Here is a 27981-nt window from a genome sequence, read left to right as displayed (position 1 = left end):
ACAATTCCCATCATTTCTGTGAATGTTTTACAATGCCTCCTGGGAAGTGTAATTCTGCAACAGCTGGCGGGCCGTAGTTTGGAGATCCCTGCTCCTTAGCATTCCACTTGGCTCCCCCTCCCAGCAGCTACATAAAAGGGTTATGTATGGAGGCGACGGCTGTGGCTGGTTGCTCTTGCAATGCCTCATGGGATTTGTAGTTCAACAGCCAAGGCACACCAAGGTTGCCTATCCTTGCTCATAGTATTCCACTGGGCTCCTCCCCTGGCATCTACATAAAGGGCTATGTAAGGAGGTGATGGGTGGAGGAGCTGGAGCAGCACTGACCGTAGACATTCCCAGAAGTGGAATGTCTAACGTGGAGGGCGGAGGCTGTGCTACAGATTTACTCTCCTGGAGTAGTCAGACAATGCAAGAAAAAAAAAAAAACCTGCAATATGTTGGTGACGGGGGTCTCTTTTAACCCTTCATAGTTTGATTATATATATATATATATATATAGCAGTGCCTAGCTGTCGCATCAGCGCTACACTCACAGTCTGTCCATGTGACACAAAGCCCCGCCCCACTCTATAAGCCTCGCCTTGTCACCACCCTGGCGTGCCACAGATGCCAAATGCTGATAAGTGGATGAACCACACCGGGGAGGAACACCAGGCCATACTTCTACGACTTAAAGGGGCAATACACCAGGTTCTGATATTGCAAATATAGGACCTGAATAAAATATGCCGGTCTCCAGGGTACGTCACATAATAAAAGACCATTTCTGATGACCAGAACTGGAGAAAACACTGAACTACTCATTAGCACAGGCCTGGTAAGATCTGTAACTGCCAATTAGGAAGGTAAGAGGTTTGTATGCGGAGCTGGCGATGGAGTGGATGGTTGGGAACGGTAATAAAGAATAGGAATCAGTATACCCAGGACACCGGGACCCACTGCGGAGAGGCACATGCAGCATCAAAAGCTTCTAGGAGATCATTCACAGTCTGTTCCACGTCGTTGTTGACCAGAGTCAGGTCAAAGTACTGTGCATAGCGAGCGCGGAGGACTTCAGAGTCGGCATGGAGCTTAAGCAGCGCATCGGACTACAAGGTAAAAAATAAATAAAAAAATATGCAAATTAATAATCAGATACATAAAACCTGACAAAGCACAACACCGAAGCAGACAATTCCTATGGGGAAGACATTTATCCCGATCTCCTTATAAAGTTCTGAAGGATTGGCATCATGCGATTGGCTGTCACAGTGGTCACATGATTGAGAGCCGGTCCCACTAGTGACTGATCATGGACTAATGATCAGTAGCTAGCAGAACCGGCTCTCAATCATGTGACCACTGTGACAGCCAATCACATGATGCCAATCCTTCAGAACTAGTGTGTGTAGTTTGGATGCACCTCATCGGTCTCTTGCCCGTCGTCCATCGGCGGCCTCGTCCGGTCTCCTTCTGCGGCCATCGTGGTGTCCTTCCCGCGCTGTGTTTGAACCACTGCGCCGACATATACCGAGCGCAGTACACTCGGGCAGGCTCGGCTCCTCTCGCGTAAAGGACGCACAGGACGTGACCGTGAGAGGAGCCGAGCCTGCCCGACTATACCCGAGGGTACAGCGCACGGTATATGCTGGCGCAGCGGTTCAAACACAGCGCGGGTATCGGCGTATATCGCGCACCCACGATTTTTCCCTGATTTTCAGGGCAAAAAAAGGTGCGCGTATACGCTGATAATTCATTCAGTCCCAACCAACAACCCATCTAAAAAGGAGCTCCTGGTTCCCCTCCCTAATACACATTCTTATCAAGGATCCCCTAAAATGGTAAACATACCATAACTGTGGTGACCCCCATAGTCCCCGTCTCCCCCCCACCCAATGGCAGTGTATGTAGAATTAATTTAAGAGAAGAAAAACAACAACCTCTGGCTGGTATAATAGATCTAGGGGTGGGGGTGGGGCGAGGTCTTCATTCACTTACTTTGTCAGTATCGGTAGGAGACACAAACACAATGAATGGCGCCAGTTCTGCGGTGCGCACCATCTTCAGAGTCTGAGGGACAAACAGAGATAACCAAATACATGAATAAAATACGTCCCTAAATAATAATAATAAAAAAAAAAACGTACATAATTATACTGTATACATACATTATAGTGAATACCACTAGAGAAATAAAGAAAACATACATTTGAAAGTTAAGTGGACTTATCTATCCACCTCCTCCTTCATCTAACCCACCCCTCCCCCTTTCACAGATCCATATTTGTGGCACTGCATTTGTTTGGGCTCCAGTCACTGGCGCCAGTGGGAGGAATAGTGTCCCATCATTGGTATCAGTGGGAGGAATAGTGTCCCATCATTGGTGTCAGTGGGAGGAATAGTGTCCCATCATTGGTGTCAGTGGGAGGAATAGTGTCCCATCATTGGTATCAGTGGGAGGAATAGTGTCCCATCATTGGTATCAGTGGGAGGAATAGTGTCCCATCATTGGTATCAGTGGGAGGAATAGTGTCCCATCATTGGTATCAGTGGGAGGAATAGTGTCCCATCATTGGTATCAGTGGGAGGAATAGTGTCCCATCATTGGTGTCAGTGGGAGGAATAGTGTCCCACCATTGGTGTCAGTAGGGGGAATAGTGCCCCACCATTGGTGTCAGTGGGGGGAATAGTGCCCCACCATTGGTGTCAGTGGGGGGAATAGTGTCCCATCATTGGTGTCAGTGGGAGGAATAGTATCCCATCATTGGTGTCAGTGGGAGGAATAGTGTCCCATCATTGGTGTCAGTGGGAGGAATAGTGCCCCATCATTGGTGTCAGTGGGAGGAATAGTGCCCCATCATTGGTGTCAGTGGGAGGAATAGTGTCCCATCATTGGTGTCAGTGGGGGGAATAGTGTCCCATCATTGGTGTCAGTGGGAGGAATAGTGTCCCATCATTGGTATCAGTGGGAGGAATAGTGCCCCATCATTGGTGTCTGTGGGAGGAATAGTATCCCATCATTGGTGTCAGTGGGAGGAATAGTGTCCCATCATTGGTGTCAGTGGGAGGAATAGTGCCCCATCATTGGTGTCAGTGGGAGGAATAGTGTCCCATCATTGGTGTCAGTGGGGGGAATAGTGTCCCATCATTGGTGTCAGTGGGAGGAATAGTGTCCCATCATTGGTGTCAGTGGGAGGAATAGTGTCCCATCATTGGTGTCAGTGGGAGGAATAGTGTCCCATCATTGGTGTCAGTGGGAGGAATAGTGTCCCATCATTGGTGTCAGTGGGAGGAATAGTGTCCCATCATTGGTGTCAGTGGGAGGAATAGTGTCCCATCATTGGTGTCAGTGGGAGGAATAGTGTCCCATCATTGGTGTCAGTGGGAGGAATAGTGTCCCATCATTGGTGTCAGTGGGAGGAATAGTGTCCCATCATTGGTGTCAGTGGGAGGAATAGTGTCCCATCATTGGTGTCAGTGGGAGGAATAGTGTCCCATCATTGGTGTCAGTGGGAGGAATAGTGTCCCATCATTGGTGTCAGTGGGAGGAATAGTGTCCCATCATTGGTGTCAGTGGGAGGAATAGTGTCCCATCATTGGTGTCAGTGGGAGGAATAGTGTCCCATCATTGGTGTCAGTGGGAGGAATAGTGTCCCATCATTGGTGTCAGTGGGAGGAATAGTGTCCCATCATTGGTGTCAGTGGGAGGAATAGTGTCCCATCATTGGTGTCAGTGGGAGGAATAGTGTCCCATCATTGGTGTCAGTGGGAGGAATGGTGTCCCATCATTGGTGTCAGTGGGAGGAATGGTGTCCCATCATTGGTGTCAGTGGGAGGAATGGTGTCCCATCATTGGTGTCAGTGGGAGGAATGGTGTCCCATCATTGGTGTCAGTGGGAGGAATGGTGTCCCATCACTGGTATCAGTGGGAGGAATAGTGTCCCATCATTGGTGTCAGTGGGGGGGAATAGTGTCCCATCATTGGTGTACTCTGCTCCCTGGGCCCACCCTTTTTTGAAGCCAATTAGTCTCGGGCTCTAATCACGTGCTTCCAATAATAAAAAGATAAAAATTGAAAATCAATGCGTCTGGCACCCTGCATGTAGATTAGGGGGGGGGGGGGGGGCAGTGCCCCTAATGGACGGGCCGCCACTGGGTGGTCCGCAAGTAGTTAAAAGGAGAGAAAAACAGGCATAGCAGGAGAAGTAACTGGTTTTGCTAGCTGTGTAACGTAGTAGTAGTATTACTATTAGTCGTAGTAGTAGTAGGTGTAGTATTAGTAGGTGTAGTAGTAGTAGGTGTAGTAGTAGTATTAGTAGTAGTATTAGAAGTGTAGTAGTAGTAGTAGTAATGTTCTCACCTGCGGTTCTATATCCAGCACAACCACCTTCCCCTCTGTGTGGATGTCGGATAGAGTCTGGAATTTGGTCCCGAACATGTAGCCATTGAAGCTTCCGAATTCCATGAAGAGATTTTCGGAGATGGCTTTGCTCATGTCGTCCACAGACACAAAATGATAGGCCGCCCCGTCTTCTTCTCCACGCTTGGGGGGCCGGGAAGTGTCTACAGAGGAAGACAAGAGGGAACAACATTTCTGTGTTTAGTTGTAAAGCACAAACCAACCCACCCAACCCAACCAACCCACCAACCAACCCAACGCACCAACCCACCCAACCCAACCCACCAACCAACCCAACGCACCAACCAACCCAACCCACCAACCAAACCAACCCAACCAACCCACCAACCAACCCAACGCACCAACCCACCCAACCCAACCCAACCCACCAACCAACCCAACGCACCAACCAACCCAACCCAACGCACCAACCAAACCAACCCACCAACCCAACCAACGCCCACCCAACCACCAACCCAACCCACCAACCAAGAAAATCCACCCACCCAACCAAGAAAATCCACCCACCCAACCCAACCAACCCACCCCACCAACCAACCCAACCCACATGACCTTTACCATCCCCCTTACACTGGATGAAGAAGAATAGATCAAAAAATAAATCACACCCCCTCCCCTCCCCCATAGATCTGTAACAATCAGTACATAGGTCATGTGGAGACTCACGTGGTGCAGGATAAGCAAATCTTTCTGGATATTTGGTAAGTAAAGTATTTTTTATGTGACTCCGGCCGACTCCGCTGACACCTAAAGGGAGGAAGAAAAAACAGAAGATGAAAACGGAATCTCAGCAGATTGTAGACAAACAATTTCTAGATGCAACCATTGTGCCCCCCCCCCCCATCTATAACGAAACTTCACAACTTTTTTTTGTTTTTATGTTCCTTTGGTCTATTTCCCATTGTTATTCCATTATTGAGATTATTACCCCTTGGACCTCCGCAAAAAAAATAATTATAATAAATATATTAATAATAATGAAAAATATATTTTTTAATTTATTAATATTGAAATTCCATTCTCCTTACACTCCCTCCCGATTTCAGCCGTCCCTTAGCACCTCCCCATTTCAGCCATCCCTTAGCACCTCCCCATTGCAGCCGTCCCTTAGCACCTCCCCATTGCAGCCGTCCCTTAGCACCTCCCCATTTCAGCCGTCCCTTAGCACCTCCCCATTTCAGCCGTCCCTTACCACCTCCCCATTGCAGCCGTCCCTTACCACCTCCCCATTGCAGCCGTCCCTTAGCACCTCCCCATTGCAGCCGTCCCTTAGCACCTCCCCATTGCAGCCGTCCCTTACCACCTCCCCATTGCAGCCGTCCCTTAGCACCTCCCCATTGCAGCCGTCCCTTAGCACCTCCCCATTGCAGCCGTCCCTTAGCACCTCCCCATTGCAGCCGTCCCTTAGCACCTCCCCATTGCAGCCGTCCCTTAGCACCTCCCCATTGCAGCCGTCCCTTAGCACCTCCCCATTGCAGCCGTCCCTTAGCACCTCCCCATTGCAGCCGTCCCTTACCACCTCCCCATTGCAGCCGTCCCTTACCACCTCCCCATTGCAGCCGTCCCTTACCACCTCCCCATTGCAGCCGTCCCTTACCACCTCCCCATTGCAGCCGTCCCTTACCACCTCCCCATAGCAGCCGTCCCTTAGCACCTCCCCATAGCAGCCGTCCCTTAGCACCTCCCCATAGCAGCCGTCCCTTAGCACCTCCCCATAGCAGCCGTCCCTTAGCACCTCCCCATTTCAGCCGTCCCTTAGCACCTCCCCATTTCAGCCGTCCCTTAGCACCTCCCCATTTCAGCCGTCCCTTAGCACCTCCCCATTTCAGCCGTCCCTTAGCACCTCCCCATTTCAGCCGTCCCTTAGCACCTCCCCATTTCAGCCGTCCCTTAGCACCTCCCCATAGCAGCCGTACTGCATATCCATAAATGTGTGGCAGGGCTGCGTGGCCCCCCCCCCCCCTGGTTGTGTGGTGTGGTAGGGGTGTGCAAATCTGAAACCTTGATGAAAAGAAATACAAATTCACAGGAAAAGCCACTCCCTTATTGTTGGCGTAAGCCACGGCCCCCCGGGAGATCAGTGTCGGGGTGAGCCACGGCCCCCCCCCCCCGGGAGGTCAGTGTCGGGGTGAGCCACGGCCCCCCCCCCCCCAGGAGGTCAGTGTCGGGGTGAGCCACAGCCCCCCCCCCCCCAGGAGGTCAGTGTTGGGGTGAGCCCCTGCCCCCCCGGGAGGTCGGGGACGAGCCGCTGCCGCAGCCCCCCCGGGAGGTCAGTGTCGGGACGAGCCGCAGCCCCCCCAGAGGTCAGTGTCAGGACGAGCCGCAGCCGCCCCCCCCAGAGGTCAGTGAATATATTTAGAGCCATTTTTAGTCTATTCTGTCACTGTAACAAAACAATAAAGTTGTATCACGCATGCGGCTACCCATCCCATCTACACCGCACAGTCATGGTAATCCGGCGTCCATTACTGACCAATCAGCACCAGAGTTTTCCGTGTGAAGGCCGGGAGGGACACCACTTCTTCATACAACACCACATCAAGCTGGTCAAATACTGGAAAGGCAGATCAGAGAAAAAGATGAAGGTTAATGACTTGTTCTAGAAAAGGGGAGTGGCCATAACAACGCAATCTTCCGGCCAATCATACTCACTGGAGCTGTGCTTGGCGAGATACTTATCCTTGCACTTCTTCTTCTTGCTGAAGGGGCTGCAGCTCTGAGGAATGTGGTTCTTTGTATTGGAACTCGCCACTCGCCTGAAAGAAACCCGACAACGTGAGAAGAGGAGCGAGACCGGCAGCAAGAGGAGTGAGACCTCTACAGCCAGGACCCCACTGATGGTTTTCCGGCAGCGCACTGCGACGCACGTTGGCGTATTGCAGTGCGTTTCAATGCGTGTGTCCAAAATGAACAGCACCCCCGCAGGAAGTTGTGTGTATTGCCGCAGTCTGAGCCCCGACCTGAGAGAACTTGTGCACTTTGAGTTCCCTTTGAAGTTTATGGTGTTTTATGACAACTTAGATAAGGAATAAATACCGGGGATATAAAAGAACATAAACCCCAATCTGAGGACCAAAACTAAACTAAACAACCTTTGGTCTGTCTTCATCAATATCAGATCTCTTGGAGACCCGCCCTTTTCTCAAACTTTTTGTTTAACCACTTAAGGACCTTGGGCGTTTTTCAGATTCGGCGTTTACAAGACTAAAACAGTTTTTTTTGCTAGAAAATTACTTCAAACCCCCAAACATTATCTATATTTTTTTTCTAACACCCTAGAGAATAAAATGGCGGTCATTGCAATACTTTTTGTCACACCGTATTAGCGCAGCGATCTTACAAGCGCACTTTTTTTGGAAAAAATTCACTTTTTTGAATAAAAAATAAATAAAAAAACAGTAAAGTTAGCCCACTTTTTTTTATATATTGTGAAAGATAATGTTACGCCGAGTAAAATGATACCCAACATGTCACGCTTCCAAAATTGCGCCCGCTCGTGGAATGGCGTCAAACTTCCATAGGCGACGTTTAAAAAATTCTATAGGTTGCCTCTTTTGAGCTACAGAGTAGGTCTAGGGCTAGAATTATTGCTCTCGCTCTACCGATCGCTGTGATGACTCACGTGTGGTTTGAACACCATTTTCATATGCGGGCGCTGCTCACGTGTGCGTTCGCTTTTGCGTGCGAGCTCGTCTGGACGGGGCGCTTAAAAAATTTTTTTTTTTTTTCCTTTTTATTATTTTTTACACTGACAAAAAAAATAAAAAATGGGTCACTTTTATTCCTATTACAAGGAATGTAAACATCTCTTGTAATAGAAAAAAGCATGACAGGTCCTCTTATATATGAGATCTGGGGTCAAAAAGACATCACATCTCATATTTACACTAAAATGCAAAAAATAAATAAAAATAATTTGAAAAAAATTACATGTAGAAACTATTGCTTTAAGAAGCATGGGCGGAAGAGACCTTTTGACGTCGCTTCCGCCCTGCTATGGGGACGGGTGTGGGCCATCTTGCTCTCACTCGTTTTCCAGCCGAGGAAAGGACCCGATCGCCTCCGCCGCTGCCGACAGCTCCTGTAAGTGGCGGAGGGCGTGGGCCCCTCTCCCGCCGCCGATAACGGTGATCTTGCGGCGAATCCGCCGCGGAGACCACCATTATCGTTTACAGGACCGCTCACAGTAAAGATAGATATCACAGTTGTGGAAGTAGCTGTTGCCGTTACCGAGATATCCATCTTTAAAAAAAAGGATGTATATGTACATGAGCGGGTCCTTAAGTGGTTAAAAGTTTAAATCAGTATTTTTAGCCAGTAAAACGGAAGCCCAATCATCATATACAGAGCATCCGGAAAGTATTCACAGCGCTTCACTTTTTCCACATTTTAGGTTACAGCCTTATTCCAAAAACGGTTTAAAGTTCCAACCACACCGAGCAATTTGTAACATCTCCTTTCCTGGTACGTTTTCATCTTAAAAGTACACTTACTACCTCCCAATCCGCCGCTCCGCAGGGTTTTTGTCAAAGGATCGCTCCTGAAGGTTCTCATCTTGCTTGTGGGCATTGCGAAGCCCACAAGCGGTTACTTCTTCCCATAAGCCCACAAACTTTTTCCATTTACAGATGATGGAGGCCACTGTGCTCAGTTTTGAGTGTCATGGCAAAGGCTGTGATACTTGTGTACATGGGATTTTTTTTTTCATTTTTTTATTTTTTAATAATGTTGCAAAGATTTCAAACAAACTTTTTTCACGTTGTCATTATGGGGGATTGTTTGTAGAATTGTGAAGAAAATAATGAATTTAATATATTTTGGTAAAAAGGCCGTAACAACAGTAATGTGGAAAAAATGAAGCGCTGTGGATACTTTCCGGATGCCCTGTATTTTTTTGTTTTAGCAGAGACCCTAGAGCAGGGCTCGACAAATCCCGGGCGCCAGGTGAGCTGGCGCCATCTGGTGGTGAGCCATTGGTATTACAAGTTATTACCACCAGATGTGAGCTGGCGCCATCTGGTGGTGGCCGTTGGTATTACAAGTTAAAGTGGAGTTCCACCCATTTTTTTATGTTTGTCTGTGCTGCATGCTCTAATCTCATAGTGTTCAGAATGGACAATTTTTATTTAATTTGTTGCTTGTAAATACCTTTATTTTGTAGTCCTTCATTACTTTCTCCTCCTTATTAGCCTAGGCTATTTGCAAGGGTTTCTGGGATAGGCATCATGTTTCCCAGTAGTCCTTGCAAACCTGACTGAAACCTATTACATTGCTTGTGCACTGAGCATGTGCGAGATATGCAAAGCTGAAATCCAGGAAGTCATACAGTCTGGCTTCATGATGCCCACACTTAAGATGGCCACGGTCTATTTCTAGATTATAAACTATCTAAATGCTGTAACAACCTAACAAAACGGACCTTAGTTTACAGACTAACTTTACTAGAATACATTAAGCTTGTGTATTACAGGGGTATTTATATTTAAAAAGTGAAATTGTGGGTGGAACTCCGCTTTAAGCATTACAAGTTAAACAGCAATTCTAATGTCATTTTTTCACTATTTTCACTGCCATCTTCTTCCCTCTAATTAGAACCCCCAAACATTATATATATTTTTTATCCTAACACCCTAGAGAATAAAATGGCGATCGTTACAATACTTTGTCACGCCGTATTTGCGCAGCAGTCTTACAAGCGCACTTTTTTGGGAAAAAATTACACTTTTTTTTAATTAAAAAATAAGACAACAGTAAAGTTATCCCCATTTTTTTTTTTATATTATGAAAGATAATGTTACGCCAAGTAAATTCATGGAATGCCGACAAACTTTTACCCTTTAAAATCTTCATAGGCGACGTTTAAAAAAAATCTACAGGTTGCATGTTTTGAGTTAGAGGAGGTCTAGAGCTAGAATTACTGTTCTCGCTCTACCAATCGCGGCGATACCTCACATGTGTGGTTTGAACACCGTTTACATATCCGCATATGTAAATGCTTCTCACGTACGTGTTCGCTTCTGCGCGCAAGCTCGTCGGGACGGGGTGCGTTTTCTGGCTCCTAACTTTTTTAGTTGGCTCCTAGATTCCAAGCAAATTTGTCAATCCTGCACTAGAGCATAAAATGGCAGTCGCTGCAATATTGTATATTACATGATATTTGCGCAGCGGTCTTTCAAACGCAATTTGTTTTTCGGGAAAAATAAACTTTATTGAATTTTTAATTACGCTGAGTAAATAAATAGATACCCAACATGACGCGCTTTAAAGTTGCGCACACTCATGGAATGTAAACAAACTACAGTACCTAAAAATCTCCATAGGCGACGCTTTAATGATTACAGGTTACAGAGGAAGTCTAGAGCTAAAACTATTGCTCTCGAGCCAACATTCGCAGCGATGCCTCACGTGTGCCATGTGATCACTGTTTACATACGTGTTCACTTATGTGCGCGAGCGCGGAGGGGTGGGTTTTTTCGTCTTATTTTATTTCTATCACTTTTATTTCTATTACAAGGAATGCAAACATCCCTTGTAAGGCTGGGTTCACACTACGGTTTTCCCGTCCGTCAGCCGCATACGATTTATATGAAAAACCGTATGCGGCTGAAACGGACGGGAACGTATGGAACCGCACACATGTGCGTTTTCCATTGACATTAATGTTAAAGGAAAACGTATGCGTTTGCCATACTGTTTTAAAAACGACCGCAAAACCGTGGTTGAACACGGTTTTGCGTACGTTTAAAAAAAGTTTTGCCAGCAAATCGTACGCACCCGGATGCATCTGAGTGCATACGATTTGCAATGCATTCTCTATCTATACGTTTTCCCGTCTGGGCCCGTACTTTTTCAATACTGAAATCGTATGCGGCTGACGGACGGGAAAACCGTAGTGTGAACCCAGCATAATAGAAATAAGGATGACAGGTCCTCTATATTAAGAGATCTGGGGGTTAAAAAGACCTCAAATCTCTCATTTGACCTTCAAAAGCAAAAAGATCAAAAAATAAAATGAATAAAATAATTTTTATTATTATTAAATAATAAAATTTACTATGGCCCGGGAACTGAAAGTGATGTCATGGCATCGCTCCAGTCCTCCCAGGGCATAGAGACGAGTGGTGTCATCTCTTCCTCATACCCAGCTACCACCAGCAGCAATGTACGCTGAGCTGCGCATGCACAGGAGTCAGTCATCCCAGTACCCCGGGACTGTGCCTGTAATGTACGCCGAGCTGCGCATGCACAGGAGTCAGTCACCCCAGTACACAGGGACCATGCCTGTAATGCAAGTCGAGCAGTGCATGCACAGCTCAGATTGCATGCCAGAAAAGACGACCGGGTAGGTCGGTGTATGTTATTGCAGGAAACATATTGCATGCCTCTCCTGCAATAGAGAGCTGGCCCGTCGTTTTTCATTACATACCGTATTTTTAGGTCCAGCGATGCCGTTATTGTGGCTCTGCTTCTCTATGCAATGCAGACAGACCATGGCTGGGGGGAGGGGCCAGCATAGCAGCCCCCCCCCCTTCCTTATTGCTCCTCCCAAGAGCCCCAAGTCTTGATGCAAGCAGCGGGCTGGCTCTTGGGAGGAGTTCTGCCTTAATAGGTGGGGTCCAGTCTGGCATGTTCCTAAGCCAGCTGCAAATTGCATACGGACTTCTGTAGCTAAAGCCAACATGTGATTGAGCCTCCATGATTGCAAATTAAAGGGGTGGGACAGGGCCAGTCAGGCTGGGGAGAGCTAGATCAGGGGTGTCAAACTGGCGGCCCTCCAGCTGTTGCAAAACTACAAGTCCCATGAGGCATTGCAAGGCTAACAGTTACAAGCATGACTCTCACAGGCAGAGGCATGATGGGACTTGTAGTTTCGGAACAGCTGGAGGGCCGCCAGTTTGACACCCCTGATAGATGTTGGATGTCCTCCAGCTAGAAAATGAGCTAGACTATCTGACTTGCTGCCGCTTCTAATGCACATTGTGAGAAGCTCACAGTGTGCAGTGAATCAGAGGAAGCCCTTTCAGTCCAGGAGAGGAGCCGCTACAACTGGCAGACTGAAGGGAAGGCCGGAGGGAGGAGAGAAGAGAATCGAGCCTTGGAAAGAAGGATCTGTTATGACTTGAATTTTATCATAGAGGTCATGTCTGTAAAGGAACCTTCACCTAGTCCATAAAGACCTCTCAGGCTGTCCCCCCCCCGTGCCCTCTACACCCGCTGCCCTCTACACCCGCTGCCCTCGGCTCCAATTATCAATGCTTACAATGATCTAGCCCATGGGGTCTCAAACTGGTGGCCCTCCAGCTGTTGCAGAACTACAAATCCCATGAGGCATTGCAAGGCTGACCTTTACAAGCATGACTCCCCCCACAGGCAGAGGTATGATGGGACTTGTAGTTCTACAACAGCCGCCAGTTTGAGACTAGAGGTCGACCGATATGGGTTTTTCTCTGGCCGATATATGATGCCGATTTTTGCGGCCGATATTTTAGGCCGATTTTTTTATTTTTTTTGGTGGCACTAGATGGCACTTATTGGCACTGGAAGATGGCACTAGCAGAAAGCACTTATTGGCACTGGCAGGTTGCACTGGATGGCACTGAAAGATGGTACTAGCAGATGGCACTGATTGGCAGGTGGCAGGTGGCACTGGCAGATGGCACTGACTGGCAGGTGGCACTAATTGGCACTGGATGACAATAGTTAGCACTGGCAGATGGCACTGGTTGGCATTGGCAGATGGGACTGATGGCTTTAGTTGGCACTGGATGGCACGTGGCACTAATTGGCACTGGCAGATGGCACTGGACGGCAAGTGGCACCAATTGGCAAAAAAAATAGTGTCACCCCCCTCAGTACAGACCCCCTCTCCCTCCAGTATAGACACCCCCCTTCCTCAGTACAGACCCCCCCCCCCCCCCCCCTGCCTCCCGTAGTACAGACACCAGAGAGCGGTGTGTGTCCCACGACCGCGGGCCCCTCCTCCTCTGTGGGTGTAAACAGAGAGGAGGGTCACCACGCCGGGTGTACCAAGATGGCCGCGGCTCCGGAGCTAGGCCAAAGCCTTTCCTGTTGCTGTGACCACGGCGGGAATCCGAGGATTGCCGCTGCGGTCACAGCATCAGGAAAGGCCGCGGCTTTGGCCTAGCTCCGGATCCGTGGCACCGCTAGTAGCCATGTTAAATATCGGCCTAATTTGGATAAAAAAATAAAATAAAAATATCGGCCAATGCCGATTTCTCCAAAACGGACAAATATCGGTCGATATATCGGTCGTCCTAAATTTGAGACCCCCTGATCCAAGCACTCCAATGTAAAGTTCCTTTACTTACCACTCCTGCAGCTCAGGGGAGGGTATGAGACCAGCAGTCTCCGCCCCTTGCGTCTTCCCTTGCCACCAGTTGGAGTCGTCTTTGTTTATGATTTGCAGCACGTCTCCGGTGCGGAATCGCAGCCCGGCCTCCCGGCAAGGATTGAGCGCGTCCGACAGAGGGTCGTAATCAAACAGCGCTCTCACAAACATCTGATTAAAGATATACAAAAAAGAAAAAGAATTAAAGGACGAAGAATTCACAACGGCTTTATTTCACTTAAAACCCGATGAACTCCCAGCAAACCGCAGAATCAACAATTATAAAAAAAGAGCGGTTTTACAGGCGATTTGTATTTCTGCCCATCCAGTCCTCAGAATTACACAGCACAGCCAGAGACGTGAGCTCACCCCATCCTGCAGATAATACAATTAGGTCTCCTCCCTGCCCCCCAGGATCGGAGTGGACAATGAAGGAGGAGGGGAAGACTGGCGAGCATCTCCGAGACAGGATTGGCGACCACTTAGATTAGGGAACGGAAGTGACGTTCCGTCAGCTGAATGCTTACTGCGCATGCGTGGTCCACCACTACCAGGTCTGCCACGCACGCGCGGTCCACCACTACTAGGTGACAGAACACCTGCAGTCAGAAGACACCAGCAGACATCTTACTGCACCCAGCTACGTCTTGAATTTCACATTCATTTTACCAATAAAGTGAGCGGATATAAAACAATATTTAGTATATTCAGATCTGTGATGCCGTTTTCATGTTACATTTTCAGAAACGTAAAGCTTTAGTGCCGAGCAGTGCTGGGTGTACCAAGATGGCCGCCGCCACCTTCCTACGGCTGGCGTCCAGCTTCTTACAAAATGTAACATTAAAGTGGATATAAACCCTTACATACCACGTGTACCTACAGGTAAGCCTATAATAAGACTCGCCTGTAGGTACTGGAAATATCTCCTAAACCTACACGGTTTTAGGAGATATTTACCATATACGCTTGCGCCGACCTCTTTCGCGCATGCGCACTGAAGAAAGGGCACGATTGGGTCGTTTCTATAGGGCCTGTGCCGTGACCATTGCCTCTCGCGCACATGTCCGCACACCGGTGACGTCACAGAGTCCATGGCCCTGAAAGGAAGAGGGGTGAAGATGGATGCGGCCTGCCACGGGGACATTGCAGGCTTTGTTTTCAGGTAAGTACCACGAAATGGGCTAGGATATGATGCATACTAGCCCATTATGCTTTTACTTTGCAGGGGGCTCGACCTTCTCTGACTACTCCTATCCGGGTGGTCATATGCAGGTCATATGCCCTGTTACATCTGGTGCTACCTAGGCACCACCTTGCTAGATGTACTGTATAAAAGTCTTGCTACTAGCTTCCTGTAACACAGGATGCATGTGATATTTACATATTTAAGTGATTTATAATTTTTGTATCTGTACTGATTGCAATGTGTATCAATATATTGTATGTACTCGATGTGTATGCTTTAAGTACCTGCTATTCCCTTGTCAATCTTGTCTCTTGACCTAAAATCGTCCTCTTGGCCCTCTCTCCCTGACAGTTTCTTGTCTTCACAACCTTCCCAACACATTACACATACACTCCGTTTACCCTGTGTTGTTCATCACTCTTATGGAGACTCCTTCTCCTCCATACACACACTTTTATTACACACTTTGGCCCAGATTCAAGTAGAATCGCGCAATATTTGCGTGGGCAAAGAGCAAATTTTTTTCTCTGCGCCCACGCAAATATTGCGCTTTGCCCGCGATTCACGGAGCAGTTGCTCCGTAAATTGTGCGGGCAATATGCTAAGCAGCCGGGCGCAAGGCTGCCTAATGTAAATGATCCCGCCTGGGGCGGGAATCATTTAAATTAGGCGCGCTCCCGCGCCGAGCGAACAGCGCATGCTCCGTCGGGAAACTTTCCCGACGTGCATTGCGGCAAATGACGTCGCAAGGACGTCATTTGCTTGCAAGTGAACGTGAATGGCGTCCAGCGCCATTCACGGTTCACTTACGTAAACGACGTTAAATTTGAACGTCGCGAGCGGGAGGCGCAGCTATACTTTAGCATTGGCTGCGCCTGCTATAGCAGGAGCAACCTTATGCTAAAGGCGCCGTACGGAAACTCCGTACCTTGCGTGAGAAGGGCCTGCGCAACTTTTGTGAATCGGTGGTAGTATGCAATTTGCATACTACACGCCGATCACAAAGGCCGCGCCCCCTAGCGGCCAACGCAAGAATGCAGCCTGGGATGTGAAGGCATAAGGAGGCTTATGTTTGTCACATCCTAGGCTGCAGTCGGTGTAACGAGGTTCCTGAATCAGGAGCACTCGTTACACCGGAGCAAGTAAGCACTTGCGCCGCGCAACCTATGGCTGCGCGGGCGCAAGTGCTTCTTGAATCTGGGCCTTTGTGTAATTCCTCACTTTCCTTTACTTATACTTTCACTGCGGTTCGTAATAGCAGTTTTCTAATACTTCTATGCTTATTTTCCAATTCTTCCAATTTCCCTTTTTCCTTCTCGCTTGTTAACTCATTTTTTAATCCTCATTACCAGCTTCCCCCATCATTCCCCTTCTTGATCCATCAGATGGTTCTGTATTTCCCCGTTTTTTACACTGAGGGATTCACGGATGTAGAGATGGATTCAGTCCCCGCTTGCCCTTAGTTATGGCCGCGCTCTTTCTGGCATCAGCCCATGGTTACACTATGGGCGGATGCCGATTGGATGAGCGTCACCATCCACGCCTCCTGTACTGGATTACTACCCACAGGCGACGTGTGCTGGCCTGTGCACCGCCTGGCCAATCCCCGACCGCGCTGACCTGTGAATCACACGTCAGACACAGGCACAGGCACCGCCCCCCGCTCGTCTCATTGTATCGGCCCAACTCCTGTGGACTAAAGGAGAGTTCATGCGTCATCAGACACACCTCTATGTTCGGCGAGTGCACGCCCACCTATCAATGGCGGCGCACACATCGATTGATCATGGGGGTATTTAAACCCAGCTCACCTGATGCTGTATGCACCGGAGCTGGGTCCCAGGACACGTGTATTACCATACACACTACAAGTGAGTACCGAATCCTGCTATGATCTACACCGACCTCTGCTCTCCCCGAGTCATCATATCTATTCCCTCTTTATTTTTATTTCTAATGAGTATAGTATTCGTTTTTGTCTTACCTTGATTCATTTCTTTATTTACTAGGAACCAGCACTGCTATCGGCAGGAGACTGGTAACTTACTTACCTCCTTCCTTTGCACAAACCTGGACATATGTGTCACCCAGGTTCAACCACTGTGTCACCTGAGTAATCCCAATTTGTTTGGGACCTCTATTCCCCTTATTGTTGTATGCCTATCAAGGCACTTGGGTAATACTACAATTTTACTTACAAGTCACGCATTTTGCATGGTTTGATGGTGTTCACTTTACTTTAATCAGCTGTTCACAATCTTCACATGGGTTCTCCACTATCCCTCTTCTGTTTCTGTTTGCTTTTCACCGTCCTTGTTTCTGCCCATGCATAACTATTTATGCATGAGCCGTCTTCTCCCCCCCCCTTTTTTTCCCTCCCCCCCCCCGTTTTTTCGCCCTTCCCTTTTTCCCTTTACCCCCCTTTTTTTCCCCCCTGTCCCCACTTCCCCCCCCCCCTTCTTCCTACAAACCCTTTCCCCCAAAACCCCTCCCTTTTAATATCCAATGCTTACAATATTAACACTCATCCCCATCATTAGGTCTGCCCCAAGATTTTTTCTTGGCTCTCCTGCGAGCCTTTAAACCCACTATCTGCCTTGGATCTTCTGGGGGCCAGAGAACGCCGTGCCGCTAGGTAGGAGACAACTTTGACAAAATCCCCTACCATGATTGTTATTGGTACCCGGGGGGGGGGGGGGGGGTGTCTCCCTTACACCCCCTGGTAGTAAATCTTGTTTTATGTTATTTTAATGTAATGTTTTATTTTTGTTTTGCATTATATTTTAGACTGTCTCCTGACGAAGCGAAAATTGAGTTCGCGAAACTAGTAGAGACCAGAGACTCTTGTCTCATGACTCCAACTTTCTCACCGCCACCCCCCCTTGTTCATATATAAGGGATTGCACGACCGGTGATTCAATTGTGGTCAAACATGTTTGTATTGTTGTTCTTTTTAATGTCATGTGTTTTTTATTCTGTCTAATGTATTCATGTGAATACATTTTTCTACCATTTATCTAATGTGACTCACTCTGGTTGTTTGCAACTAGGGTTGTCCCGATAACACTTTTTTAGGACCGAGTACAAGTACCGATACTTTTTTTAAATGTGTCCCCAAATGCAGCCATGTCCCCCCCATATGCAGCCATGTCCCTCTAGCCATGTCCCTCACATATGCAGCCATGTCCCTCTAGCCATGTCCCTCTAGCCATGTCCCTCACATATGCAGCCATGTCCCTCTAGCCATGTCCCTCACATATGCAGCCATGTCCCTCACATATGCAGCCATGTCCCTCTAGCCATGTCCCTCACATATGCAGCCATGTCCCTCTAGCCATGTCCCTCACATATGCAGCCATGTCCCTCTAGCCATGTCCCTCACATATGCAGCCATGTCCCTCACATATGCAGCCATGTCCCTCACATATGCAGCCATGTCCCTCACATATGCAGCCATGTCCCTCACATATGCAGCCATGTCCCTCACATATGCAGCCATGTCCCTCACATATGCAGCCATGTCCCTCTAGCCATGTCCCTCACATATGCAGCCATGTCCCTCTAGCCATGTCCCTCACATATGCAGCAATGTCCCTCTAGCCATGTCCCTCGATGCGGCGGCGGCGGCAGCGGCGGGGGGGGGAAGTATTCTATTTAGGTATCGGGGGTATTTGCGCGAGTACGAGTACTCCCGCAAATACTCGGTATCGGTCCCGATACTGGTATCGGTATCTGGACAACCCTATTTGCAACCAATCTTTAAAGTACCGGTATAGTCCTCCCCGCCCACCTTTTCCCTTGTTGGAGCCTCAGGGTTTGTGGGGATTCCCTGGGACCCCCCATTCTTTACTAGAATATTAGGACGACGGTACATCCCTTATTTGACTGTATTTCCTCAATGATAAAAAGGTTAAATCATACTTTGCAGGGGGAATAAAAAAGGAAATAAAACACATCAGGGTTTACTTCCTCTTTAAGCCCTGGTTCACATTACTATGATTTGGAATGCGATTTGACATGCCAAACCGGCGGCTATTGTCGACAATAGGACCGTCCGAATCGGCGTAACACCTGTTTTTTCACGTGCCGCTTTAGATTCTAAAAAGTAGTTCCTGCACTACTTTTGGTGACTTCGGGGGGCAATTTCAATAGACATCTGAACCCGCACAGATGCCTATCAAATCGCCCCTGAAGCCGCACGGCATTGCCGGGTTGAGTTCAGCTGAACTCGCACGATTTCTAAAACGCAGCAATGTGAACTCGGGCTTAAAGGGGTTGTAAAGGTTTTTTGTTGTTTTTTTAAAACACATATGTCATAATTACCTTCACAAGGGTTTTGCACAGAGTGGCCCCAATCCTCCTTTTTCTGGGGTCCACGGGTGGCACTCCTGGCTCCTCCCAGCATGAAATTCCCCCTCGGAGACCCGCTTTCCAAGGAGACACTCGTGCAGTTATGTGCTTCGGAGTGTTGCTGCTACGTCCACCGACAGACGACAGGGACTGGGCCCTGCCTCCCGTGTCATTGGATTTGACTGACAGCAACAGAAGCCAATGGCTGCTGCTGCCATCAATCTATACAATCAGGACTCAAGAAAGCATCTGGAGCTGACCTGTTCATCCCTGCCGCTGAAAAGACCAGGTTCAGGTACGTAAAAAGGGAAGGGGGGGGGGGGTCTGCTGCCCCCTTAACCTCGAGGGTTTAAACAGCATCACAGATCTCACTATACTATATTTATATCCGCTCACTTTATTGCTAAAAATGACTCCGGAATTCAAGACGTAGCTGGGTGTAGCAAGATGTCCTCCGCCTTCTGACTGCAGCCACTCTGTCAGATTAGCAAACGGCACGGGAGACGGACGGGAAAGCCTGCTCCTCGCTCCAGCTCATCGTAGGAGGTGCCGGCCGTTGGGTCTCCTCCCAGCCAAACAGGGGTAAAGAGACCCGATTGGCTGGGAGTGCCAAGCCTCCCGGTCAATCGGGAGTCAGGACCCTACTTCCTGATTGGCCGGGAGGAGACGCAGGAGGTACTGCTAGGTGTCCTCCAGCCAAGAAATTAGAGAGGCTCCGACTTGCCGCAGCTTCTAATGCACATGGTGAGAAGCTCACAGTGTGCAGTGAAATCAGAAGAAGCCGTTTAACTCCAGGAGAGGAACCGATACACCTGCAAGACTGAAGGGGAGGCCGGACACGACACATTTTAACACTTGTTTTTGTTTTCATACTTAAATTTGGGCACTAAAATGATTGATATGCACAGGAATCTTAATAGCAGGCGATTGCTGAACACTCCCAGATTATTATCTATTCATAGGAAGCAAATTGAACCATAATAATCTCAGCAAAGTACCGCTAGAGACTGACTGAGGGTCACCAATAAAGGTATTACCTGTAGGGGCGGCTTGCGGTTACTCTGTGTGGGCGACACCTTCAGCATCACCGTTCCTTTACTTTCTTTCTATAGAAGAAAAAGAGAGAAGAGGTTACAATGCAGCCCCCAAAAAAGATATAAAAAATTTTTTTTTCCTCCTCAGTTTAGGCCGATACGTATTCTTTATTTTTGGTTAAAAAAAATATCGCAATAAGCGTTTATCGATTGTTTGCGCAAAATTAATAGCGTTTACAAAATAGGGGATAGATTTATGGCATTTTTATTAAAACATTTTTTTTTTTACTAGTAATGGCGGCGATCAGCGATTTTTTTCATGACTGCAACATTATGGCGGACACATCGGACACTATTTTGGGACCAATGTAATTTTCACAGCGAAAAGTGCTATAAAAATGCACCGATGACTGAAAATGACAATGGCAGTGAAGGGGTTAGCCACTAGGGGGCGCCAAGTGTGCCCTAAGGGAGTGTTTCTTACTGTATGGGGGCGTGGCTGTAGGCGTGATATCACTGATCGTCGTTCCCTACATCAGGTGCGTTTACAGACACCTTTCCCCGTTCTTCATCTCCTGCGACCGATCGCGGGACACCGGCAGTGATCGGATCTGCGGGGGTGTGGTCACGGAGCTTCGGACCGGGTCGCGACCCCGCGGCTGGGCTCTCTAAGGCAACGTACAGGTACGTGCCTGTGCCCAGCCGTGCCCTTCTGCCGACGTATATCGGCGTGAAGGGGTCCTTAAGCCGTTAAAAGTCAGCAGCTTTTAACAAACATACATTTACCTGCTCCATTGACGCACGGAGCTCCGCTCCTCTCCCCCCCCTCTCCGCCGGCGCCTCCATCCTAACTGTGGGCACCTGGCCGTGACCTATTTCCGCTTCACGGCCGGGCACTCACTGCGCATGCGCGAGCGGCGCTACCTGATTGGACAGGCGATCGCCTGGGACCTGTCACGTGTCCCAGGTGATCGCCTACAAAGAGGGGCCGCCGTAGGCGATATGACGTATCGCCTTAGCGGTCCCTGGGTGGAAGGAGGAAGTGGGACAGGAAGTTCCACTCCTCCTGAAGCCCCCACCGCCCCCCCCCCCCAAAAAAAATAACATGCCAAATGTGGCATGTAAGGGTGCGAGGAGAGGATTAAGCGGAAGTTCCACTTTTGGGTGGAACTCCACTTTAAAGAGAAAAGAAACCCTGATGAGTTTTACTCTTTTTTCCCTGCAAAGTAAAAGCATAATGGGCTACTATGAATCGCAGAGGCGCATTGCGGGCAGCTAGCGGGGTAAAAAAGCACAGATAGCGGCCGAATACGACCGCACCTCCCGCCCCATTATGAAAGGGGCCTTAGAGATTACTAGTGAACTACAAAACACCATTCTCCCCCTCCTGATGTGCAGCAAGATGAAATGTATCCCAATTCTTCCCACTTCAAACATTTCTTTTCTCACCAATACACTCTGCAGGTGATCTACACTTTGGCTTTGGACGCTCTTTCCATTGATCTCAAGGATTTCATCCCCCACATGAAGTGAACCTGGCATGAAAAAAAAAAAAAAAAACACAACAATTAAATCTACAAATATATCTAAATAAAAGGATATTGAGCAATAAGTGCCAAAGCTTCATTATTATTTCTTATTAAATATTTAACCAATCGCCTACTGGGCATTTTCACCCCCTTTCTGCCCAGGCCAATGAATTGCGTGATCAAACTTTTTTTTTTTTTTTTTAAGACAAATAGAGCTTTTTTATTGGGGGTATTTGATCACCTCTGAGAGAGAAAGAGAAAGAGAGAGAGAGAGAGAGAGAGAGAGAGAGAGAGAGAGAGAGAGAGAGAGAGAGAGAGAGAGAGAGAGAGAGAGAAAGAGAAAGAGAAAAGAGAGAGAAAGAAAAAGAAAGAGAAAGAGAAAGAAAGAAAAAGAGAAAGAAAGAAAGAGAAAAAGAGAGAGAAAGAGAGAGAAAGAGAGAGAAAGAGAAAGAGAAAGAGAAAGAAAGAAAGAGAGAGAGAGAGAGAGAGAGAGAGAGAGAAAGAGAAAGAGAAAGAGAAAGAGAAAGAGAAAGAGAAAGAGAGAAAGAGAGAGAGAGAGAGAGAGAGAGAGAGAGAAAGAGAAAGAGAGAAAGTAAGAAAGAGAGAGAAAAAGAGAAAGAGAAAAGGAGAGAGAAAGAGAGGGAAAGAGAGAGAAAGACAAAGAGAAAAAGAGAGACAAAAAGAGAGAAAAAGAGAGAGAAAGAAAGAGAAAAAGAGAGAGAAAGAGAGAGAGAAAGAGAGAGAAAGAGAGAGAGAAAGAGAGAGAAAGAGAGAGAGAGAGAGAGAAAAAGAGAAAAAGAGAGAGAAAGAAAGAGAAAAAGAGAGACAAAGAAAGAAAAAAAGAGAGAGAAAGAAAGAGAAAAAGAGAAGAGAGAAAGAGAAGAGAGAGAAGAAAGAGGAGAGGAGGGGGGGGAGAGAAAAAGAGGAGAGGAGGGGGGGGAGAGAAAAAGAGGGAGGGAGGGAGAGAAAAAGAGGGAGGGAGGGGGGGGGGAGAAAAAGAGGATATATATATTATTTTACATAAAAAAACAAAATTTCTTAATCAGTTTAGGCCAATATGTATTCTACATATTTTTAGTTAAAAAAACGCAATAAGTGTATATTGATTGGTTTGTGCAAAAGTTATAGCGTCTACCAAATAGGAGAGAGATTTATGGCATTTGTTCTCATTAGTAATGGTGGTTTTCTGTGATTTTTAGCGGGACTGTGACATTGCGGCGGACACATCGCACACTTGACACTTTTTTGGGATCATTGACATTTATACAGCGATCAGCGCTATAAATATTCACGGATTACTGGATAAATGACACTGGCAGGTAAGGAGTTAACACTAGGGGGTGATCAAGGGGTTAAGTGTTCCCTGGAAAGCGTTTCTAACTGTATGGGGGCTGGGCTGACTGGAGGAGGAGAGAGATCACTCTTCCTAATCACTAGGAACAAATGATCTCTCTCCACCCGTCAATACTGGGATCTGTTGTGTTTACACTGACTGATCCCTGTTCTGTCTCTCTGTGGAGCGACCGCGGGTGGCCCATAAGACATCGCTCACGGGCGCCTGCTATATCTATTACAGGAAGCAATGTATGGCGAATCGTGCAATAGAGCCAACCTGCCGCCGCTGATCTTTAAGTGGTTTATCACCACTTTGTGTTTTTTATTTTTTGCTAAATAAATGAAGCCTGAAGATTTAAAGGAAAAAAAAAAAAATAAGTTCATAAAATTTTGCAAACCGGTAATTTTTCCTCTTTCACTGGCTGGCACCGAATGACCCCCCCCCCCCCCCCGACGAGGCTGCACCAACTGGGCCCCCCCCCCGACGAGGCTGCACCAACTGGGCCCCCCCCCCCGACGAGGCTGCACCAACTGGGCCCCCCCCCCCGACGAGGCTGCACCAACTGGGCCCCCCCCCCCCGACGAGGCTGCACCAACTGGGCCCCCCCCCCCGACGAGGCTGCACCAACTGGCCCCCCCCCCCCCCCGACGGGGCTGCACCAACTGGGCCCCCCCCCCCCCCGACGAGGCTGCACCAACTGGCCTTTGTGGCTGTGTGTGGTGAAGAGATGAGCTTGGGCGTGTTATTCGGATATACTGTATATATTTTAATTTGTGGCCCCAACGAATCCCAGAGCGCTGCTTAGGACTAAGGATGAGCTTGGGCGCGTTATTTGGATAAACCGTATTTATCCGCGTATAACACGCACAGGCTTACCATTGCCATGAATGCAGCCTCACCATTGCCATGAATGCAGCCTCACCATTGCAACCAATCCAGCCTCACATGTGCCAAAAATGCAGCCTTACCATTGCCATCGGTGCAGCCTGATCGATGCCCATCTGCAGCCTCGGAGGGCAGAGGGAGGGGGCGGGACGAGTGCCGACAGATTACAAACAGGAGAATCTCTTGTTTACTCTGTGGCCTCTTTAATACAAAGTCCCGCCTCCTATGATAGACAGAACAGTCGTCCAATGGCACCCCAGGAGACGGGACTTCCAATACAGACGCTGCTGAGGAGATTCTCTTCATGTAATCTGACGGCGCTCGTCCTTCCCCCTCCCTGTCCCCGCCAAGGCAGCGCCAATAAATACAGTATATATCTTTTGTGGCCCTGGGGGGCCACAAACAATACATATATCCAAATCCCCAGGGGGGCCATATTAAATCAACAGGGGGGCCGCATTTGGCCCCCGGGCCTGACTTTGGACATGCCTGCTGTAACATAAGGGGGGGGGGGTGATCTGTAGTGCACAAGGATAGCTGAGAATGCTAACAAATAAGAATGCAGCACAAAGAAGCACAAGATTTCTGTCAGGATCAACAGTTTTTTTTTTTTAATAAATAGATAAACTTCCAACTGTATAATTAACAGATCAAAAGGGAAAGAAGAGAAGCTTGTCGTCATGGTGAAGATACACACTACATGGAAAAGAAGTGCCGGTGTCACCAAGTCCAACGGCACTCGGCATTGAAATGACAGCTTTCCTTTAACAACTTAACCACTTAAGGACTGTTTAAAAAGTAAAACATTTTTTGCTAGAAAATTACTTGGACCACACACACACACACACACACACACACACACTCTAGACACCCTAGAGAATAAAACGGCGGTCGTTGCAATACTTTATGTAACTTTGTATTTGCGCAGCAAAGCACTTTTTTTAATAAAAATAAATAAAGACAACAGTAAAGTTAGCCCAATATTTTTTTTTTTATTATTATTATTATTTTATTGTGAAAGATAATGTTACGTCGAGTAAATAGATACCCAACACGTCACGCTTCAAAGTTGCGCCTGCTCCTGGAATGGCGACAAATTTTGACCCTTAAAAATCTCCCTAGGCGACGTTTAAAAAAATTCTACAGGTTGCATGTTTTGAGTTACAGAGGAGGTCTAGGGCTAGAATGATTGCTCTCGCTGGAACGATCGCGGCGATACCTCACATGTGGGGTTTGAACGCCGTTTTCATATGCGTTCTCTTCTGCACGCGAGCTCGGCAGGACGGGCGCTTAATTTTTTTTGTTTTTTACCATTATTATTTTACTTTTTATTTTTACACTGTCCATTTAAAAAAAAAATAATAATAATAATAATAATAATAATAATAATAATAATAATAATAATAATAATAATAATTGGGTCACTTTTATTCCTATTACAAGGAATGTAAACACCCCTTGTAATAGAAAAAAAGCATGACATGTCCTCATATATGAGATCTGGGGTCAAAAATACCTCACATCTCATATTTACACTAAAATGCAATGAAAAAAATAAAAATAAATAAAATATATATACGGTATCTTTTTTTAAATACATTCCCCCCCCCCCCCCCTAATACCGTTGGGCGGAAGTGACATTTGACGTCGCTTCAGTCATCCAATGTTATGGAGCTGAGCGGGGGCCATCTTTCACCCCTCTCCATATCTCAGAGGGGGGGGGGGGGGGACCAGATCATCTCTGCTGCCACCGATGGGCTCCAGTAAGTGGCAGAGACCACCGGGGAGCAGCGGGAGGGGGGAGGCGCCGTATCCCACCCACGATAAAGGTGATGTCACAGCGAATCCGCCGGAGAGACCACTTATCTGAAAGGAGGACCGCCCCCTGTTTAAAAAGATACCAGGCATATGGCAGCCATCTGCACCCAATACCCCCAGTATTTAACGTCAAGCAGTCGATGTACAATGACAGCGGGCGGTCCGCAAATGGTTAAAGACCAAAGGCCCCCCCCCCCCCCCCGGGGGTGAACAGCCCGAGTGACGGTGTTTGATGTGGTTTGGGAATAATAACTAACTGGTCAGACAAGTAGGAATTACTGAAGAGATTCTTACTCAATGCAAACTGCATTCCTTCCAAACCAGTGTTGTGTATAGGTAACCACTCAGCGACCGTCCCGGCCAATGATTCACGTCCGGGACCTGCTGATGAGCTGTATCCAATCACAGACACAGTTTAGACGGGCTGACTCCTGGAACAACAGGGGCAGTTTGGGGGGTTGGCAGTGGGCTTTAACTACCGGTCGCCCACCGTATAGTAAAATTACAGCGGGTAGGATCCCCTCTCGTCAAATGAAGTCGACCCAGTGTCGCCTCTCTATCGAGCATCTGTGGGAGCACGCAGCGCGGCGATCGCTTTTGCGCTGTGTTCCTAGGACAACGCGTGACCCCGATCCTCAGGAAAGAGCCAATGACGCAACTCTTTACCTATGTGATTGGCTGTGTCCAATCACAGCTGGTCACATGTAAACACGTTAGTGTTGTTTATCGGCTCTCCTCGTCTTACACAGAGTGTGAGGCGAGGAGAGCCGATTAGTGGCATCTCCTTGCAGGGGAGACCTGTACGGGTAATCAGTGACCCCCCCCATCAGTGCAGAACATGTGTGCCGCTTCATCAGTGACACCCCCCCCCCCCATCAGTGCAGAACATGTGTGCCACTTCATCAGTGACCCCCAATCAGTGACCCCCCCATCAGTGACCCCCCCCCCCACCATCAGTGACCCCCCCCCCCATCAGTGACCCCCCCCCCCATCAGTGACCCCCCCCATCAGTGACCCCCCCCCCCCATCAGTGACCCCCCCCCAAATAAGTGCCCGCCCATCAGTGCCCGCCCAATCAGTGACCCCCAATCAGTGCCCGCCCATCAGTGACCCTCAATCAGTGCCCGCCCATCAGTGACCCCCAATCAGTGCCCGCCCATCAGTGACCCCCAATCAGTGACCCCCAATCAGTGACCCCCAATCAGTGACCCCCAATCAGTACCCATCTGTGAGCCCCAATCAGTGCCCATCAGTGACCCCCAATCAGTGCCCATCAGTGACCCCCAATCAGTGCCCATCTGTGAGCCCCAATCAGTGCCCATCAGTGACCCCCAATCAGTGCCCATCAGTGACCCCCAATCAGTGCCCATCAGTGACCACCAATCAGTGCCCATCAGTGACCACCAATCAGTGCCCATCAGTGACCACCAATCAGTGCCCATCAGTGACCACCAATCAGTGCCCAACAGTGACCACCAATCAGTGCCCAACAGTGACCACCAATCAGTGCCCAACAGTGACCACCAATCAGTGCCCAACAGTGACCACCAATCAGTGCCCAACAGTGACACCAATCAGTGCCCAACAGTGACACCAATCAGTGCCCAACAGTGACACCAATCAGTGCCCAACAGTGACACCAATCAGTGCCCAACAGTGACACCAATCAGTGCCCAACAGTGACACCAATCAGTGCCCAACAGTGACACCAATCAGTGCCCAACAGTGACACCAATCAGTGCCCATGACGAACATTAGCAAAACATAAAACTCCCAGCGGTGATTAAATACCACAAAAAGAAATCTCTATTTGTGTGGGAAAATAAATAACATTTTTATATATGTGTACAGTGTTACATGACCGCACAATTGTCATTCAAAGTGCGACAGCGCTGAGAGCTGAAAATTGGCCTGGGCAGGAAGGGGGTAAAAGTGCCCGGTATTGAAGCAGTTAAAGAGAATGTAACTTTGCATGCTTTACAATTCAGGAGAAAAAACAGGAAACAACTGAAATGAACTCACCTTGTCGATGAATAAGGCCGCCATGTAGGATCCGCGCAACAACGCATTTCTGCTGCGAATTCAACTTGAG

The 27981-nt window shown here is 48.1% G+C and overlaps 1 protein-coding gene across 1 annotated transcript; it reads right to left on the bottom strand.

Annotated features, from left to right (window-relative positions):
• Nucleotides 1-17: 17 nt before the first annotated feature.
• On the bottom strand, nt 18-27981 carry MPP1 (membrane palmitoylated protein 1; the record flags this gene model as incomplete). Its single annotated transcript, XM_040322787.1, is given in 10 exon segments — nt 18-1091; nt 1981-2052; nt 4343-4545; nt 5069-5149; nt 6876-6956; nt 7055-7158; nt 13732-13922; nt 20325-20393; nt 21771-21856; nt 27912-27981. Coding segments are annotated over 10 exon segments (1134 nt in total), but the record flags the coding sequence as incomplete, so codon positions are not given.

The sequence above is a fragment of the Rana temporaria genome, chromosome 9 (genome assembly GCF_905171775.1).
Source record: "Rana temporaria chromosome 9, aRanTem1.1, whole genome shotgun sequence".
Taxonomy (NCBI): Eukaryota; Metazoa; Chordata; class Amphibia; order Anura; family Ranidae; genus Rana; species Rana temporaria.
This window is presented reverse-complemented; position numbering and strand designations above follow the sequence as displayed.